Genomic DNA, 19,869 nt, shown 5'->3' with positions numbered 1-19,869 from the left:
CGGGGATAAGCTTCTTAAACAAAGTGAAGTTCAAAAGCATGGTCCCTCACCTGACCCCCACCCGGGAGGTCTTTCACAGTAACTCCCATGAGAGCCCTTTTCAACACAAAACAATCTAGACTTAAGCAAACGTGACATGACCATCCTGTTACCCCACTCTCTTCTTTAGCATCAGTGCCTGCCCTTTCTCTCTCTGAAGAGAAGTAATCAAGGGCATTGTGTTTGCTTGTCCTTGTGTCCTTTGTGTTTTATAATGAAAGGTATATGCATTATGGAGAGGAAGCCATACACCTGTGGCAAACTCTGCTAAACATGGCAAGGAAAAGTTGTGTCTATGTTTGCACAACACGTGCAAGTCTCTGGAGCGACCACCCTAAACATGCACTGCTTTTCCATTTTTTAAATGTAAGAATGCGCTAGGCAGTCTTGCATGACTTACTGCTCTAAAAATGTGTCCCTCAAGTTTAAAGATGTTCAACTTTTAAATAAGCACGTCTAGGCTTTTGCATTTTTTTTTATTGCATTGCACTACTAAATGCTAGACAGTTGTGTTTGAAATTTTGTACTTGTGATTTTTGCAGCATCTTGTGCATTACACACCATTTTTCTGCTCAAGTTTAAAGAAGTTCAACTTTTAAAAAACTTGTCTATAGACCTTGTGTCTCGCATCTTTTGCAATGCCTCGAATGACACAATGTTCAAAAACAAATGCAAAGTTTTAAAAAGCTGCATAAGTCAATAATTTAATTTCTCTCTAGATAATACTTTTTTCATTGCACTCCCCTGCATCTCTTTTTAAATTGCTTTTTTATGTAAACACCTGCTAGGTGGACGTTTTTGCCTGTGCTTGCATCTTTTGCATGGTACATTCTCAAAATATATTTGGTTTATTTCACTGCCCTTCTTTTCATTTTAAAGACAAAAACACATTCTGTATTGTTTTACTATGTAACTATGCACTAGACAGACATGTTTGTGACTATTGTGCTTGCATCTCGCATCTTCTGCAGTTGCTCATGAATGGCACAGTGTTAAAAAAATTTGACCCTGAAGTATTTCAACTTTTAAATTCTTCTCTATACCTTAGGTTTTATTTCCACTGTCGTTCTTCTCCCATTTTATCACTCAAAAACTTTTGTGTAAAAATGCTGAAAAAGCATTTATAATGCTTCTGCTATTCTGTGCTACATGTACTGAAATAATTCTGTGCTATTATTAATTATGAGCTATAATTAATAATTAGTTATTGGCATTAATTTGGTGTATACACATTTACTTTTAGGTTGATAAGAATCATATATAATTAGATTTGTGTAGTTAGACTGATTATACATTCAGTGCTGTTTGCCTGCCGCACATTGATTGCACCGGTGGAAACCAGGTAATAAATGTTTTATTAGATGAGTGAGGTGTTTTGAATGCTTTTTCTTAATGATGATGGTTCTAATTTGATGGACTAACAGTTTTAACAAATGATTTTGACATGTAAACTGGTGCTTCTGCAGAGGATGCACATTTAAAATCCAGTGAATTTCACTCTGTGCTGTATGCATTGAATCAAATGAAAGAGCCAAAACTGAACAAGAGGTAGAGAAGTGGAGAGTGGAGAGCAGGATTTCGTTAGTGGGGTGCTTGACTGAGAATGGAATGAGTGCAGTGCTGAGGATGGCCATTAGTTTTGACATGTGATTGAGAGGGGGATCAACACGCTCATTATTCTCATTGTAGCACAGCGCAATTATCACTGCATTTATTATTTTATCAGGATCCTTATATGCTCAGTCATTTAGCTAGATAACTAAATGTGTATTCCCTGTTGAAAGTACTTCAATTAAATGGTTAAATGAATTGCATGTGTTGCCAAATGTTTCTGCATATTGGAGGTAGTTCCCCCCTTTGATGAAATGGAACTTTTACAACTGTTGCAAGTGACCATATTGTCGTCTTTTTGCGTGAAATATATCCAAACTTTGGAATGCTTCTTTGCGTCGATGCCATGTTTGCTGTGTTTTTAACCAAAACAATGCAGCGCGTGTGTGACCTCATGACACATTTGCAATGAGCGGAACCGATAAGCGGAATTGTTAAGCGGGCAAAGCAAACGGTTCCAAGGAATTGATTGACTGGGCACCGGTTCTGAAGAAGAAATGGAAGAGTCAGTGCAAGTTCTACTAGGAGACTTAATGCCACGTCACATATTATGGCACTCAACATGAGGTATGAAAAAGCCCTCTACTCACCCTTCATTGTGTTTGCAGATACTGCTGCTATCGTTTCTTACGAGCGTCCTGTTCAAACCAAAATGTCACAGCAACCTCTCATTGTCTGCGATTACTCTGACTCAAATTATGACTTAGAGAGATGACTTGATCTTCGAGAATCAAGTCCCCTAACCAGTCGGCTAACACTTCAAGTAAAGATGTTAACACCCTACCATCGACATTGCATTTCACTCTATCCACCGCAGTTCCAGCACAAGCTTTTGGTGGGCATTTTGTCTCACCTGCTGCTATAACAGTGTCACGCCAAATAAGACAAAATATTATCCAAGGTAAGGACATTAACCTGGCTACACTGCTGCTTCCTTCACCTGCAGTCGATCGACAAATGGTAGACCATTTCCCAGACTGCAACAGAATCTTTCATTCTGTGAATTTGTAATTGCTTTCAGTATTAACAGGGATATTTTATGTTTTATATTACTTTTTTCCCCTAATCTTAGGGAGGAATTAGACATTAACTTGGCTCTGATGGCAGATTTCATTCAACAATATGGGCATACACTATTTTATGATTCTCATAAATCCTTCTCCTCAAAGTCTGCATCTTTCGTTACCCTATACAACTCAAGGATTGACTGGTCAATCACGGACACCGAACTCTTAGTTTGGAGGGCAGAAAATTCTGGCTTGTCCTATCTGCAGCTTACACGGTCACTTGGCACCTAAAACATACAATAGCCGAGCTACAGACACTGTCCATGGTGCTGCAAATCTTCTGCAAGGACCCACACCCGAAATCTGTATGCTCACGGCGGTTCAAGAATCTTCCCAGACTGAAGATGCCTACTATGAAAAAGTTCTTAGTGGTCACCCATTTACTCCCATTAATGTCTCAGTACTTTCTTCCTATCTCTCTTCCTATCTTTCTTCTCATCCCTAGCCACTTTTCGTTGAGTTCTTGATTGCGGGTCTTGCCCAAGGGTTTCGGGTAGGAGTTCTTTCCCATCTCTCTACTACTTTTGTGACAAAAAAAAAATTGCAATCTGCTCTCACTGAACCAGATGTGGTCTATGCTCCTCTCCTCCATTTAGTCCTTTTCGGGTTTCCTGTCTCTCCTCTTACTGTTCATTATTCATGAGTTGTAAGCATTAGCTAGGCCTCTCATATTCTTTTCACTTGAGATGTGAATATGTGTTTTATGAAAATATTATCTGCATTTTTTACCTTTTGGGAAAGCTTTGTTTAAAGGTGTAGCCAGAATTTAGAGCATGAGAGGAATTTTGGGGAATGATAACAGTCTCAGGTGTGTGATTATCATACGTTTTTTTAAAAGACATTTTAAGTAGTGGCTGGGAAGTGGGGTTCAATAAAGGGGTGTTAAACAATCCTCCAGTAGATTCATAGAGAATCTATTATGAAGGCTTACCTGTGGAGTCTGCTTCACTCACTCGTTTCCATTGAATTTTCTTTTAGATCAGTCAATCCCATCTGTGATTAATAAGATGCCTAATATCATCATAAAATTGCAAAAACTACCAATCACAGATTTATTTTTAGAATCACATTTTAATCTAGAATCTCAATGTTTTTTTATATATTTTTATTGCAATTATCTTCTCAATGTGTGTGACAATTTATAGCAGGGATGCCCAAACTGGAGGGCTGGTATCCTGCAGAGTATAGCTTCAACTTTCCTCAACACACCTGCCTGGAATATTCTAGTATGACTAGTAAGAGCTTGATTAGCTGGTTCAGGTGTGTCTAATTGGGGTTGGAGCTAAACTCTTCAGGACACCGGTCCTTCAGGACAAAGTTTGGTCACCCCTGATTTATAGCATGGTAAAATAAACATGAAAGCATGACTTCGTTCAAAAACTGGAAAAAAGAGGATGGCATGTCGCAGGTCAATAGAAAAATCTGAATGAGAGGAAGTTTGTTTATTTGCTTCCTTCATTCCATTCATGCCCAAGGTAGACTAGAACTTTATAATGGAAGATGAGCTGTGATGAGCAGGAATTCAAGTGCTAATAATCTGAAACAACATGGACTTGTGGTTTACAGTATTTTTCTGGCAAAAGAACAAGTTCATTATCTGAAGCTGTGGGCTCTGTGCCCATTAACATTGATATAGAGGAGTTGTGATCTGCCAGGTCACAGGTCAATTGTGATTGTTTGATTTATAGCTGCACAGGTTCACTATATAAAAAATATATTTCTTTCACATTCCAGTTCTGGGTTTGACAGTGCATTGTCTATGGTAGCCCACCTTTTTTTCCTGAATTACAATGCATAAGTCCACTTATTAACTGAGGGATCATAACATTATAATTTACAGTATGAAAATTGATATTCATATTGAGCACATATTAATATCAAATAATGACCATTAACTGCAAGATAAAACATCACTAATGTGGTCAGAAAAATAAAATTGCACTAAAATGTCATGCATCTCTAGTAATCATAATCATATTTTTTGGAGACACATTGGTCTCTTCTGCTGTTGTCTCAACTTCCGTGTGACATGCAGTGCAACACATGTGGTGGCTTGTTGTCAAATGTTTGTGGAATGCCATTCCTTAGTTGCAGATGAGAATTTTGTAAGACCTGGAGTTTTCCTCTTAATGAATGACATTTTCCTGGCTTGGCATTCCTGTATTGTTGTAACTTTGCAGTGCTCATCTGCCTCTGTAACCGGAGATGTTGTTGTGTCTTCAGCCAGATGTTTGTCTTGTATCTGTGTGTGTTGTGAAGTAAGAGGGTTGCGATAGTTTATGGGAGCTGGGGGGGGGGGCAGCCATGTGCCTGCCTCGACATAAAAAACCTTTGTTTGTGATCTTGTTTTTGTGATCTTGTGTTGAGAATACTTTTTGTGTGCAAAGAAAAAATGTATTCTCTTCTGTGTCAGTTGACACACGTTTATGATAGTACCACGATGCATGTGTGTATTGCTGCAGACGCTGGAGCAAGCGTTCTGATGTAGAACATGTGCTGTGCCTTGTTTGCAAGCAGAAGTTATTTTTGATTTCTTTGTGCACAGAAACTTTTCTCATAGCTTCATAACATTAAGTTTGAACCACAAATGTCACTTTGACTATTCTAACAATGTCCTTAAACCTTTCTGGGCCTTGAAGGTTTCAGTTGTGTTACTGGTATGGTCTGAAAGCTCTCGGATTTCCTCAAAAATATCTTAATTTGTATTCAGAAGATGAACAAATTTCATACGTGTTTGGAACGACATGAGGGTAAGTAATTAATGACCAATTTTGGTGTGAATTAACCCTTTAAGAGGGAGTAATCCACTTCTTACTGATGTTCATCCATTTTTCTATAGGTGTTGCCTTTTATCTCTCTTTCCCTCTATCAGTCTTATCCACGTTTGTTTTGACTCTTTGAAGGAGAAAAAGAATGTGTGGAGGCTCAATGACAGACTATGGCAAAACACAGTCAAAACCTATTCTTGCCTACAACTTAAACCCCAAACACACACACTTATGGTCATGTTTTCACACTTGCTAGTCAGAACATGAGAAGTCATGAAGAAAAAGTGTTAAATGCATCCTTTGCCTCAGGGAATCTGTGATGATGGATGCATCAGTGTAAGGTCTCATAAGGCAGAAAACTCTGTGGAGAAATGGTGTTTTCTGGTGTGTGTGGCCTGTAAAGACTAATCACACTCTGTGCTTATGAAAGTTCCTCAGACGCCGTCCTATAATTATATTGCCTTTGAAATACTATCTACTTAGAAAACTAGCAAGATCGTGTAGGAAAGGTATTTGAAATGTTCTTCTTTTTTTATGGGAATCCCCGGCTCTCCGTCTCACAGATATAATAAACCATACGCAAACACACACACATAGAGGTCAACGTTCCCTTGAGAGATGTAATTGTAAACTGGATATGCTATCAGATGTTATGCTAGACCTGTAGAGAAATGTATTTTTTTAATTAGTTTATATATTTATTGTATACTATGTGTTTTGTTATTCATTTGTATGGTTTATATAACTTATATATTATTTAAATTATATTAACCTATAAACACTGACTGAGTCCTGGTTTTAGATCTACCTATAGCATGACTGTTTACCCAGGGAGAGTCAGATGTGTGCGGACACACATTTCAAAGATCAGGACCTTTATTCATTCATTATGTGCAAATTTACAGTACGTGTGTTAAGAAAAAGCCTTTCAATGCCCTCACACACTGGTTAGCACCTTGACGCAATCAGATGGAATTTATGGTGCTTGTTTTCGCGTGGTTATTTATTTATTTTTTTTAATGAGAAGGTGCCAGGTTTCCATATTGTTAAGAACTTTGTAGACTTATCTTCACTCTTGTGTAAAGTATAGTGGGTAACTGAATGATTTACTGATTACATGCTTAGTGATATATTAAAGTATCATCCATCAATAAATTAATGGTTGGATAAAGATAAATAAACAATAAAACTGATAACCCTATGATGAATTGTGGATTTTGAAAGGCAAACACAGTGCATTTTGAGCACTCCTTATGCTGAAGTAACCATGTGGAAAAAAGTCAGTTATTTTCCTGACTCAATGAGAAACTAAACCCTCAGTCTTTGATTCTGCCGCCTGGATGGGAACGTGAGCTGCATGAAGTCATCAAACAGAAGCAATGCCATCCAGTCACTGGCTGTCATGTGTGGTGTTCTTAAAGGGAAAGTGTGGTGTGGGTCAGGAAGAACTGCTGCTTGACTTTTTACTTTATCTTGCTGTGGATTAAGTGCATTGACCACTCCCTTAAAAACAGAGGTATACAGTCACACAATTGTGGACTTTGTAGAATACTTGGCCGTCTTAAGTGTAATTTGCATTCATGGTGAATGTATATGTAAGTATGTCCAAAAAGCACTGCAAAAAGCATAGGGAACGTGTATATCAGAAGTCACTTTGCAACAAGAAGAAAGGGACATTTATCCACAAGTCATTGTGCACCACCTTCAGTTTGAATATAATAAACACACATAACATGAGATACAGCCCTTAATATATTTTGATATTACACATAGCAGCAAATATGTAATACATTATTTATGTATTTACAAACAAATTATAATTAGCTAATGGCCTCCACTTCCTGTCTGTGTCCTCTCAAGTTCTGCCAGTTGTGGCTCAGGAGCTGCCCTCCACCCCACACGGCTGCATGGAAGGCAGCTGTTACCCGGCTACTGGAAACCTTCTGATTGGCCGAGCTATTAACCTGACCGCCACCTCTACCTGTGGCCTGGATGGGCCTGAGCAGTACTGCATTGTCAGTCATTTGCAGGTAAACCCAATAGTATTCCTGAAAAGTTGTTTCTCTTTCATATAGGCACAGAAACATGATCTCATGCTGTGTAAACCAGGCTCTCTGCTCGTGCATGTATGGCCTTGCCCTGAGCTCATGCAAAATATTTGTCATATGGAGATAGATGTGCTCATGAACACAGGCCCATTAGATAAAAAAAAATAAATGTGAGGTAAATTTTGCATATAACAAAACGTAACCATTCATCAAAATATCACTGTTGTTGATTTTAGTTAAACATTGTTTTTCTATCATGGCAGGGATTTTCCATTGACTTCTATTGTGTGGGAATTTTTGGACTTTAATTAAAAAGATTGTTCACCCAAAAATTTCAACTAGTTCATCTAACTGTCCCTTCACAACTATAAAACATTAAAACTGTTTTTTTGGTCACCACAATATATGTGATTTCATTTACACACACACACACACACACACACACACACAGTATAGGCTATACACTTGCACACTTGTTCTCTCTCTTGCACGTGTGTTGCTCAGTATGCCACTCCTCTTTCACTGAAGTAAAAACTTGTGGCCTGAGGCTTTTCTATGCGATGCATGTGTGATTTAAAAGATCTTGTATTCATCTCATAAATCTACCACTGTTTGCTTTTCCTCTTTTATCCTGAATCACTACTCCTCCCTTTTCCTCCAGATGTCTATAAAGCACTCTTTTCTGCCCTCATAAAATGTATTTTCATTGGCTGTTTAATGTTCTATGAATGTCTTTTTAAAATGTTTGGTGTTCTTTTGGGTTCTGTGTATGTTCCTCTCATTAAAGCGTTTTGGGTGCATAAAATGATAAACTGTTCAACTGCCTGGAGGCACCATACATCCTAGACAGGGAGAGTTAACAGCCTTTTTGTCCTCAGTGCAGGAGTTACCTGTCAGCAGTCTGACAGTGTGTTTGTCAGTTGGGTGTCTGCAGAGTTCTCCATATTTCTGTTTGTGATGTGATGTATCTGTCAAGAGTGTCAAATGGAAATGCTATCTTTAATTGACTGTGCTATTATTTATTATTAATGTCGAAAAGCTCATATGAATGAATCAGGATGGATGAATGAATAAGAATGGATGGATTAATTATTGTTGTTTCCTAAATAAAATAATTGGCTTTTAATAATAAATAAGCAATAAATATTATTTCAAGGCCACATTTACAAATTATTTTGCTAACCTTAAATATAACATGAACATCTTAACAACCCTAAAAAAATCGATTTTCTTAATTTTACTGAAACTGATGTGTAAATTAATTGTGGTGTCTTTTCAGTGTAAAAATGACTGTTTAGACATATCCAGGTCATTATTTTTATAAATATAAGTTTATCCATATTTACCATCCTTATAATTATGTGTATATTCTTGCATTAAAAATGTATGCTCAACTAGAGTGGGATGCCACAAACATTAGAAAGTGTCTTTCTTTATCTCTATTATCCCTTACTTCAGTCCACACACTTAAATTGTGTGAATCCACAGAGCTGTTAAGTCATGCTAGAATAATGAGAAATGTGGTTTTTGCAGGGTCCCAGCACAGCATTCCTGTAGTTGATAATCCAGTTGATCACTCTAATCCTATAGTTGGTAGCGCACACTCAAAACTAGTCAAGTAAGCATGTGTCTAGTGTGTGGTAAGCACAATATTGTATAGTGCTGATATCAGTGTCCTGCAGAGCTTGTGAAGATGTGAAATAGATACTGAGCTTCTCCTGGTACTGTGGTTGCTGTGACCTTTTCAAGGGTGCTGAAGACGCTACACGTGTGTCTGTCGGTTCAGCCAGGCCACTGCTGGAGGTTTTGTTGCTCATGACAACACCTCGGCTTAGACAAAGTGCTCTGGCATTCGTCCACGATAACGCTCATGTTCTGACCTGAATCCAGAAGGCCTATTCTCCTCTCCTCCTCTGCTTCCAGGTTGGCATGGAATTTGCCCCCCATTCTGAGCAAATATTTTGCTCCGAATATGACCCAGATTTTTTTTTATTTTTATGTCTGGACAGCTACCTGAGCCACGAGCCATGCTGGTTTAAGTTGTTATGCACAACTTAATATGTTATGCTGGTTTAAGACTGCACAGCCATTGCTAAGTGCTTTTTCAGTATGAACATTTATTTTACTCTTTCTTTCTTGTGTCTTTGTGCAGGATTCTAATAAGTGCTTTAAGTGTGACTCTCAGAAGCCGTACGATGCCTATCATCACAACAAGAGCCACAGGGTGGAGAATGTCATCTACCAGAGTGACAGCAGAGGAAATTTTACCTGGTGGCAGTCTGTAAATGGTGTGTGAGGGCCCAAAAGCCTGAGACCACTTTGAAAGTTTTTTATTTTAAACTTAAGTTTTAGGATTTGGGGGGAAATAAAAATATGAGTAAATGTTCATTTTTCAAATACGTTTTTGAAAAAGTCTATTTAAAAATAGACTGGATTAGTTCCACTGAATACTAGATAAGTGACACTCAGTTTTCTCTGTTTGTATCAGGAGAGGAAAATGTCAGTATTAGACTGAATCTTGAGGCCGAGTTCCATTTTACTCATCTCATCATGAAGTTTAAAGTATGTATATTTTTAAATTGATACACATAAGCACAACACATTTCAATAATAGTTAAGTATATATATATATCAGTAAAAGTGAACCAACCTCTTCACTGCTAAAGAGTTTAACCTTCTGTTTGCATCTTCATAGACATTTAGGCCTGCTGCTATGATAATTGAGCGTTCTTCTGATTTTGGCCGTACATGGAGGCCATATCGCTACTACGCCTACAACTGCACCAAGACTTTCCCCCTGGTTCCTGCCCACTCTCTGCGGTTTACTGATGAGGTCATCTGTGAGGAGCGCTACTCTGACATTGAGCCGTCCACTAAAGGAGAGGTGAGTGTGTGCTGAGGATATTTTAATAAGGATATGTTTCAATCTGTGTTTTATTGTTACTTTTAAATTCAGTCCTGGTATTTGATTGTATTAATATCATTTTGTAGGTCATCTACAAAGTGCTTGATCCTGCTATCCATGTCAAAGACCCATACAGTCTTGACATTCAGGGTTAGTGAACTAAAACAAATCTTTTACCATGTAACTATTGTGCATTATTATTATTTTTTATTAAAATGTATTTAGTCCTTATGTCAATATGTTATTGACATATTAAAGAAATAGTTCACCCAAAAATAAAAATTATCTTCAAATGTACTCACCCTCGGGCCATGCAAGATGTCAATGAGTTTGTTTCTTCATTGGAACAAATTCTGAGAAATTTATCAGTACATCACTTGCTCACCAATGGATCCACTGCAGTGAATGGGTGCCGTCAGAATGAGAGTGATTAAAACATCAAAATAATCCACAAATAATCCACATGACTCCAGTCCATCAATTAAGATCTTGTGGAGCTGCATGTGTGTGAGAAACTAATCTATCCTTAAAGTGTTTCAACTTTAAACCTTCACTTCATAGCAAAATATAATTATATAATCCATAACAATGCTTCAAGCAGTGAAGAAGTCACTCACATCACAATTTACCAACATATCTGTTTAAATAGTTTTGGGCTGTTTTCTTGTAAGCAACAATATAATGGATAGAAGACTTGTTTGACGTTGACAACATCTTAATAATGAAATTGTTTCATACAAACACACAGCTAATCACAAGATATAAATTGATGGACTGAAGTTGTGTGGATTAGTTGTGGATTACCGTGATGTTTTAATCATCTTTTTGCACTCTCATTCTGACGGTACCCATTCACTCTAGAAGATCTATTGGTGAGCAAGTTTCTCCAAATCTGTTCCAATGACAAAAATAACTTATATTGAATAGGCTGAGGGTAAATTAAAATTTTTAGATTAACTATGGCCAATTTATGAGTTTACTATAACAAGTGTACATTTTGTGTATACTGCACTGCATATAACGCAGCGGCCAATCACACAGTGCTTTAACAATCTTCCCTCAGATTTGTTGCGGATCACTAACCTACGGATAAACTTCACTAAACTGCACACTCTGGGTGATAACCTGCTTGACCGGCGTCCGGAGGTGCTACAGAAATATTACTATGCTCTGTATGAGCTGGTTGTGCGTGGGAGCTGCTTCTGCTACGGTCACGCTTCAGAGTGCGCACCAGTACAAGGAGTGACCGCCAGGGATTCAGGAATGGTGGGTATCGGTCAAACGGATTTGTAGTTTTGATTTCAAAACGGCATGATTATTGTTAGATTGTGAATGAAGCACGCTATTTAATAAATCCCATCCTTTTCATTTGAAAGATTCATGGACATTGTGTGTGTAAGCACAACACTGTGGGATTAAACTGTGAGCGCTGTAGAGATTTCTACCATGATGCTCCCTGGAGGCCCGCCGAGACTGATAATACACACAGATGCAGGGGTAAGATCCTGTACACGTGCATGTAGAAGTTCAAGAAAAGGTACTTATTCTAATACAAATGGCACATAAGTCTTAATTTGTGACTTTTTTCCTAGAATGCAACTGTAACGGTCACTCCAACCAGTGTCACTTTGACATGGCGGTGTATCTGGCTACGGGCAACGTCAGTGGAGGTGTGTGTGACAGCTGTCTCCACAACACCATGGGCCGCAACTGTGAGACCTGTAAACCTTTTTACTATCAGGATCCAACTCGAGACATCAGAGACCCGGCAGCATGTATCCGTAAGTTGTTCATTTTCATGAAACATTTTTTTTTTGCATGTTTTTTCCCTGCCTGTTGTTCATGTTGTTTCTTATGTATGTGTGCAGCCTGTGACTGTGACCCGGTGGGATCTGTGGGGGGTGGAGTTTGTGACAGTCATACTGATCTGGATCTGGGTATGATTGGCGGTCAGTGTCACTGTAAGCAGAACGTCAGGGGTCAGCGCTGTGACTATTGCAAAGAGGGACACTATGGACTCAGTCTTGACAACCCACTGGGATGCCAGCGTAAGTGACTGTGTGCGTGTAGTGCATGTGAAGTCATTTCTTCTCAAGTTCATCACACTCACTATCAACATGTTCCATTAACAGCTGACCACTAGAAACTGTTTAAATGTTGAAAAATACAAAAGATCGGGCTCTATAAATTTTATTCATGTTTTTGAAAGAAGTCTCTTATGCTCACCAAGGGGCATCAGTATATGACATTTATTGTGTTTATGTGTATGTCATTGGTAGCATGTAACTGTGACCCCCGTGGCATCACTATGCTGGGGGTGCCATGTGATCAGATCAGTGGTGACTGCTCCTGTAAGAGATACGTAACCGGCCGCTATTGCAATCAATGTCTGGTACGACTTTAAACAATAACCAAAAATGTTTTACAGATTTAACTGTGAAAATCCAGAAAATGCATGTATGTATATGTTTGTGTACAGCCTGAATACTGGGGACTCAGTAATGATCTGGCTGGCTGCAGACCCTGCAACTGTGACTTTGGTGGAGCAACCAGCAGCAGGTGAGTCACTGATGTCAGTTATTGCATTTAAATGTGTGTTTACCCATGATTAGCAATAAGAAAGTGTCTGGTATCTGGGTGTAGCCTTGATATGCCAAGATTAAAATCCTGCATTCTTCTGGGATTTGATTGGGATGGGTACCGAAGTCAAGAACTCTTTCATTTTGTTTAGAGAACTGAACTGAATGGAAGTGCCGAAGTAGTGAAAACAATGAAAGTTTTGAATCTGTTTCCCAGATGTTTTTTCCCCCCCCGTTTCATTTTAAGACAAATTTAAATCACTTTAAAATAATGTCTGTTAAATACAATTTTAACAGCAACAACAACACACACAAAAAATTATTAGTAAAAATATATCAAATAAAAAAATTCTTGAAAAGTTTATGGAAAAAGTTATGTCAGAAAAAATATTTACTCTCAGTTCAGGTCTTCCACAGAATATTAACTGATTTCATTACGAAAAAAAAATAATCATTAAACCCTTGATCTGAAGCGATTTGAAGATCCATGACAGTTTTCTCTAAACTCTGTTCTCTTTCACCTTCAGATGCGGGATGGACAACGGTCAGTGTGAGTGTCGGCCTCATCTGATTGGTCGGCAGTGTTCTGAAGTGCAGCCTGCATTTTTCTGTGCTTCTCTGGATAATAACAAGTATGAAGCAGAGGAAGCTTTAGGTCACTCCCCTGATGATCCTGCTCTTCCAGTGAGTAAAAATGCTCAGCTGCACAGAGATCACATTTCTAAAGTCCACCTAATACTGCCATTTTAACTGTGCATTATGTTTCCTTTTGGCAGACTAAACTGCAGAGAACATGTCATATTATCAGGGTACTACTATAAATCTTCCTGTTGTTATGAATAGGTGTCTGTTATGTTCTTGGGGGTGATGCTGGTATCAAGGGTCATGGAAACAGGATCAGACACATAGATCGAGTTATATGTCTGTGAAAAAAATCTTTCAGTCCATAAATGTTGATATAATGCGTAAAACCGCCTTCTTTGTCAGTTTGTATTGATATGAGTGTTACCCTCAGGTAACTTAACTTCCACTTTTCTGTGAGACAAAACAATCAGAGCAGCATGTCCATCTGATATCCTTGTAACACTTGGTTTTGGTGATAGCTTTGGTAAAAAATTAAGTGTAAAAACAACTTTATTCCCCTAAATTAATATTTTTGCGTTCCAGTTTGTTTTCCGGTTAAAATAAATCTTTAAAAATATATACATTCATATTTTAAATAAATGTTTAAAAGTGATTTTCTTTGCAGTTTTTCATCATAATTTAGTAGGTTTTCCCAGGATGGTTCACTCTACCCCCCTCAGGTTGTGCTGACTCACTGTGGCATGTAATGTAATGCATTCACAGCCGAACTGCAGAATGCTCCACAAGTCCACAGCTGAAGTGACCCAGAATAAGATCAGAGAGCAGAAGAGGTGCCAGCCTGTCAGAGAGCGTTATTAATGCACACCACACAAGAATTATTAGAACAAAATATTATTAAAAAAAAACAAAAAAAAAACACTTGTGCTGAATAATATATTTGTGGAAATTGTGATACTTTTTTTGGAGAAATTTTGGATGAATAAAAAGTTCAAACAGCATATTTGAACCATTAATCTGTAACATTATACATGTCTTTTCTGTTGATCAATTTAATGCATCCTCGCTGAATAAAATCTTACTGATCCTCATTGTACTGTATACCAGTAGCATCTTTTATTGTCACTTGCCTACTGCATGTTTCTTCAGGTATCACATTTTTTTTAATCCAATTTTGTATAACAATGTCTTAACTGTAGGCCATCCGGTCAGGTAATGAGTCACAAAAGACAATACAAGTCACATTTGTTAAAATTTCTGGAACAGTGATAACTTTTGAAAGGTTTGAAGTTGGAAGTTGAGCACGTTGCAATGTGGGATGCAATATCTAATTAAACATATTCTGGTTATATACTGCATATTTAAGTTTGTGTGCTTGTTTTCTAGGGCAACCCAAGGCCTCAGGCTGAGACTGACTGTATGCAGCATCTCAATAATCAACTGAGAAGAAACCGTCGTCATCCTCATCGACACATTGCCCAGCAGCAGAGGGCAGCACTGAGACGCATCCGACAGTTACAGCAAACTGTATGTTTCCCTTCAGATAACTCCACCTCCTTCTTCATCAGCCAATCCACACCTTGCACTACACTGTGAATTTAATGTGAATCTGTTTCCAGCCCAGCATAAGCACAGTGCATAGAGAGAGACAACCAGGTCAGATGGTCACATGGACGGGTCCAGGCTTCGTTCGGGTTAAAGACGGCGCTGGCCTCAAGTTCAACATCAGCAATATCCCTTACGCTATGGAATATGACATTATAATCAGATATGAGCCAGAGGTGTGTGTACTGAAACACTTGAGAGGTTGTTTCGAAACATAGTAGCTGATGACTAGCTGGTAGATTATCTTAGTCCAACCTACAAACAGCAACAAGTTAGTCATACCAACTACAAGTAATCACCATCTTGGACCAGCTTAGACCAGAAACCAGCTACCATGTTTCAAAAAAACAAATACCAGTTTAAACTGGTTTAAAGGTCCTTAAACACTGCATAACATTTTTTCTTCCTTAGGATTTTGTCTAATTTTCCAGTGTAAACATCTACAGAGCCGATTCCAAAAAAGTTGGGATACTGTACAAATTGTGAATAAAAACAGAATGCATCGATGTGGAAGTTTCACATTTCAATATTTTATTCAGAATTCAACATAGATGACATATAAAATGTTTAAACTGAGAAAACGTATCATTTTAAGGGACAAATAAGTTGATTTAAATTTCATGGCATCAACACATCTCAAAAAAGTTGGGACGAGGCCAGGTTTACCACAGTGTGGCATCCCCTCTTCTTTTTATAACAGTCTGCAATCGTCTGGGGACTGAGGAGACAAGTTGCTCAAGTTTAGGAATAGGAATGTTGTCCCATTCTTGTCTAATACAGGCTTCTAGTTGCTCAACTGGCTTCTAGTTCCTCAACTGACCTTTACAAACCAGTTGACCTAATTAGTTATAAATTGGTCCTCCAGCTGTTCCTTATATGCATATTTAACTTTTCCGGCCTCTTATTGCTACCTGTCCAAACTTTTTTGGAATGTGTAGCTCTCATGAAATCCGAAATGAGCCAATATTAGGCATGTCATTTCAAAATGTCTCACTTTCAACATGTCATATGTTATCTATATTCTATTATGAATAAAATATAAGTTTATGAGATTTGTAAATTATTCCATTCCTTTTTTACTCACAATTTGTACAGTGTCCCAACTTTTTTGTAATACATATTTATTTAAGAAAAAAAATTGCGTGATATAAAGTTTAGTTTTTTCTGAAAAATGCATAACAATTAAGTGAGTTTAATCTTTAAAAATAAAGGAAAAAAATTCCAGTGAGGTCACCTCATTTTAGTTTTAAGCATAAACTTTATCATAAAATTTTATTTTAATACTTTTTTCAGAATTTTTTCATTTTGGTTCTCTAGAAAATGTGTCTTGATTAAAGAACACTGAGATAGTTGTACTGGAAAACAAGACAAACACGTTTATTTTATTTTATTATTATTATAATTTTTTTACTTTATCAAATATCCATAAATATCAGCCTTGTTTTAAAATGTATGTTATTATTAATCATCTTGTCTATACTTTTTGATTGTATGCAGTCCACAGAGGACTGGGAGGCTCTAGTGAGCGTCAAATCCCTGGATTTACCCACAAGTCTTCGCTGTGGAAACATGCTGCCCACAGAGCTGATGTACACAGTCACAATGCCCCACCACAGGAGGTAATATCATTGTTTTTATGTCTATGTGTGTCCGTGTTTACCTGACACATTATGAATGCTTTGTTCTTGGATGCAAGTATGCATTCATATTTCTTTGTAAGCACCATTTATATTTAATGTAAAGTAGACTTTTGTACTATTGCATATTATGTTCAAAGTACAAACTCTTTAAAGCTTCCTTTAAAGAGTTCCAAGGCAGTTGTTTTGATCTTTGTTTGAAGGGTGAGTTTCTGAGTTCCATTGTAATCTGAATCTAATCTGATTTCTTGATTTATCCCAAGACTCAGGGAATGCAGGAGTAAATTAGACTCTGTCAAAAGCTGTATATCCTTTTGAGCAAACACTGAGAGAATAAAAAAATAAGATTCTAGTTGAGTGAGAAAGTGGGAGAAATAAGAGAAAATGAAAAGAGTAAAAGGAGTCAGGCGAGTTCAGGACGTTAAGGCTGGATATATTACTGGTCTTTCGTTGAGGAAATGAAACCCAGGCAGGAGATAAGACTTCACAGACACTATCAGGCTGGTGGAGATCCTGTCTAACTGAAGGTAACTAAATAAGGGTGGCTGTCTGGTGCTGGAAAGGGATTTGAGTCAATGAATGCTTTAACATAGGGTAAGGAAACAACTGTATGTGCTTCACCCGATTAAAGATGGTGAAATGTACTGGTAGTTTGTGAATAAAACTAGTAATTATATCCAAAATAACACTTGCATATTTCTATGATATACAAAAGAAAAAAAAGATGTATTAAATTGAAAAGTGACAGTAAAAGACAATTCTGCGAGATATTTTGATTTAAAATAAATATAAGGAATAAATAAAATTTTACATCATATTAAAATAGAAAAATAAATTTTAAAATTGTAATATTATTTCATAATATTTTTATTTTTGTATTATTTTTGATCAAATAAATGCATTCTTGGACTAAATAATTTTTTTAAACTTTGAATGTTAGTGTATATATTTTCAAAAAGTGTTTTTATTTCAAATAGGAAAACTATTATATGATTATGGTCTAATGATATAAGTCACATTGTTATTTTATGTCATAACATTTCTTTATTTTTCACTTTTATTTTAAAAAACCTCAAACTTTCTTTACAAATTTAAATCAGAAATTAAATTACAAATTTTCATTGGACCCCATTCAGATTTTTTGGACCTCATTGCATATGTTTATAAAATACTTTTAAAATTATTTGTAAAGTAAAAGGAAAGAAATATGCATTACTGTACTGTACATGAATATTTTTAGTAATTGTTTGCAACTCTTGACAGGTATGTTGACATGCCAAGGCCTTTTTGCTTTGAGCCAAACAACCAGTATGTGGTTTCCATCCGTTTCCAGCGCCATGCCGTGTCTCACCGGCATCTCACCGCCTTCACCCTGATAGACTCAGTAAGGAGTGGTTAAATGCTTAAAATAAGGAACGCATGTGGGGCAATTTTCTAACTATGGTTACTGTAATACAAGCAGTATGGAAGCATATCGGTAGCAATATTCAATTTGGAATGTAGAATGCAAAATGACTAAATGCATTTCTGTATTTACATTTTTCAATTCATTTGTTCATTTTCATATGCCATTTCATACACTAGTTTTAATTTGTAAAATTAATACTAATTTTAACGCTTTATAAGTTTATAAATATCTAATAATTTCTGTAATACAATTTCATTTTAATTTTGCAACTTATAAAGCATTAAAATTAGTATTCATTTTACAAATTAAAACAAGTGTATGAAATGGCAAATGAAAATTATGTAATTTAATTTTCATTTTGCACCAAACGTTGCACAAATGTATTGGAAAATGTAAATGTAAATACAGAAATGCATTGCCATTTTACATATTGCATTGTCATTTTGCATACTAAATTCCTTATTGAATATTGCAACCCATATACTTCAGTAAAGTAGTGCCCCCTGCTGGTGTAATTATATTAAAGTATAGAGACTGCTGTTGATCTTATGATGACAAAAGCTTAATCTTTCTCTCTCCCCACAGCTTGTACTGATACCCAAGTATGAAGAGCTTCCAGGTTTCCTGGGTGACAATGCCCAAGATGAACGTAGACGTCAGGAGATGGAGTTGTACATGTGTTTGGATTCCTTCATGACTGTGCCGATGCCTGCGCTGGCTGAGCTGTGCACTACTCTCATCTGCAGCATCTCCTCGATCATGTATAACGGTGCCCTGGGTGAGTCTCACAGTGATGGGGTCAAACTCAAAGATCCCTCCTCAATGTCCAGTCAAAACAACTTTTTCATTCTGAAAAATCTCCTGCTGTTGTTTAGATTCTTACCAATAGCTTCCTAAAAAGTGGTAATAGTTAGAACTTTTTGTTTCTGCAGCATGTGAGTGTGACCCTCAGGGTTCACTGAGTGCAGAGTGTGACAAAGTCGGAGGTCAGTGTCACTGTAAACCCAATGTTATTGGCCGCAAATGTGATCAGTGCGCACCAGGGACGTTCAGATTTGGGCCATATGGCTGCACTGGTGAGACACTTTTTCATTGTCAGAGGAGAATAAGCATTTTAATTGCTATTTAACTGAAAACACATTGATCATGTAAAAAAAAAAAAATTGATAGACACCTTTAATAGGGCCATCAATGTTATTTTTATATTGTAACTGTTGTAATTTCGCATCGTCCCTCACTCTCTTTTCTCTGTCTCCAACAGTATGTGACTGCCACTCTCAGGGCTCTGTAGGGCATCAGTGTGACCCTGTGACAGGCCAGTGCCTGTGCCAGCATGGGGCGACTGGCCGCCAGTGCTCTGAATGCCAGCCGGGTCAGTGGGGATTTCCAAACTGTAGACAGTGCCAGTGTAATGGCCATGCAGAGATCTGTGACCCTGAAACAGGTGCCTGCTATGAGTGCAGGGACTCCACAGCTGGACAGTTGTGTGAGAGGTGAGAGACTGCTTAATGTGGCCAGTGCACTGACTACATCAGTGAGACTAAATCAGTGACAAATTACATTTAGTTCACTGATTGAAGTCACAATGTAATGCATGCTTTGCAAAGGAGGGTGAGACAG

The 19,869-nt window shown here is 37.4% G+C and overlaps 1 protein-coding gene across 3 annotated transcripts in view; it reads left to right on the top strand.

Annotated features, from left to right (window-relative positions):
* Positions 1-19,869, top strand: part of LOC113094681 (laminin subunit beta-1-like) — a 40,316-nt gene that overhangs the window by 10,082 nt on the left and 10,365 nt on the right. For all 3 annotated transcript variants that reach the window (XM_026260274.1, XM_026260272.1, XM_026260273.1), the window contains exons 3-21: positions 7,346-7,515; positions 9,686-9,821; positions 10,022-10,095; positions 10,229-10,417; positions 10,525-10,588; positions 11,502-11,704; positions 11,815-11,935; positions 12,031-12,219; positions 12,307-12,486; positions 12,718-12,830; positions 12,918-12,997; positions 13,545-13,701; positions 14,986-15,126; positions 15,219-15,380; positions 16,702-16,823; positions 18,105-18,225; positions 18,835-19,027; positions 19,182-19,325; positions 19,511-19,742. In XM_026260274.1, coding sequence (XP_026116059.1) covers positions 7,346-7,515; positions 9,686-9,821; positions 10,022-10,095; positions 10,229-10,417; positions 10,525-10,588; positions 11,502-11,704; positions 11,815-11,935; positions 12,031-12,219; positions 12,307-12,486; positions 12,718-12,830; positions 12,918-12,997; positions 13,545-13,701; positions 14,986-15,126; positions 15,219-15,380; positions 16,702-16,823; positions 18,105-18,225; positions 18,835-19,027; positions 19,182-19,325; positions 19,511-19,742 — 2,791 coding nt within the window. The remainder of the gene's footprint in view (positions 1-7,345; positions 7,516-9,685; positions 9,822-10,021; positions 10,096-10,228; positions 10,418-10,524; positions 10,589-11,501; positions 11,705-11,814; positions 11,936-12,030; positions 12,220-12,306; positions 12,487-12,717; positions 12,831-12,917; positions 12,998-13,544; positions 13,702-14,985; positions 15,127-15,218; positions 15,381-16,701; positions 16,824-18,104; positions 18,226-18,834; positions 19,028-19,181; positions 19,326-19,510; positions 19,743-19,869) is intronic.

The sequence above is a fragment of the Carassius auratus genome, unplaced genomic scaffold, assembly GCF_003368295.1.
Source record: "Carassius auratus strain Wakin unplaced genomic scaffold, ASM336829v1 scaf_tig00215416, whole genome shotgun sequence".
Taxonomy (NCBI): domain Eukaryota; kingdom Metazoa; phylum Chordata; class Actinopteri; order Cypriniformes; family Cyprinidae; genus Carassius; species Carassius auratus.
The sequence above is the reverse complement of the archived record's forward strand: the minus strand, read 5'-3'. Positions and strand labels throughout refer to the sequence as shown.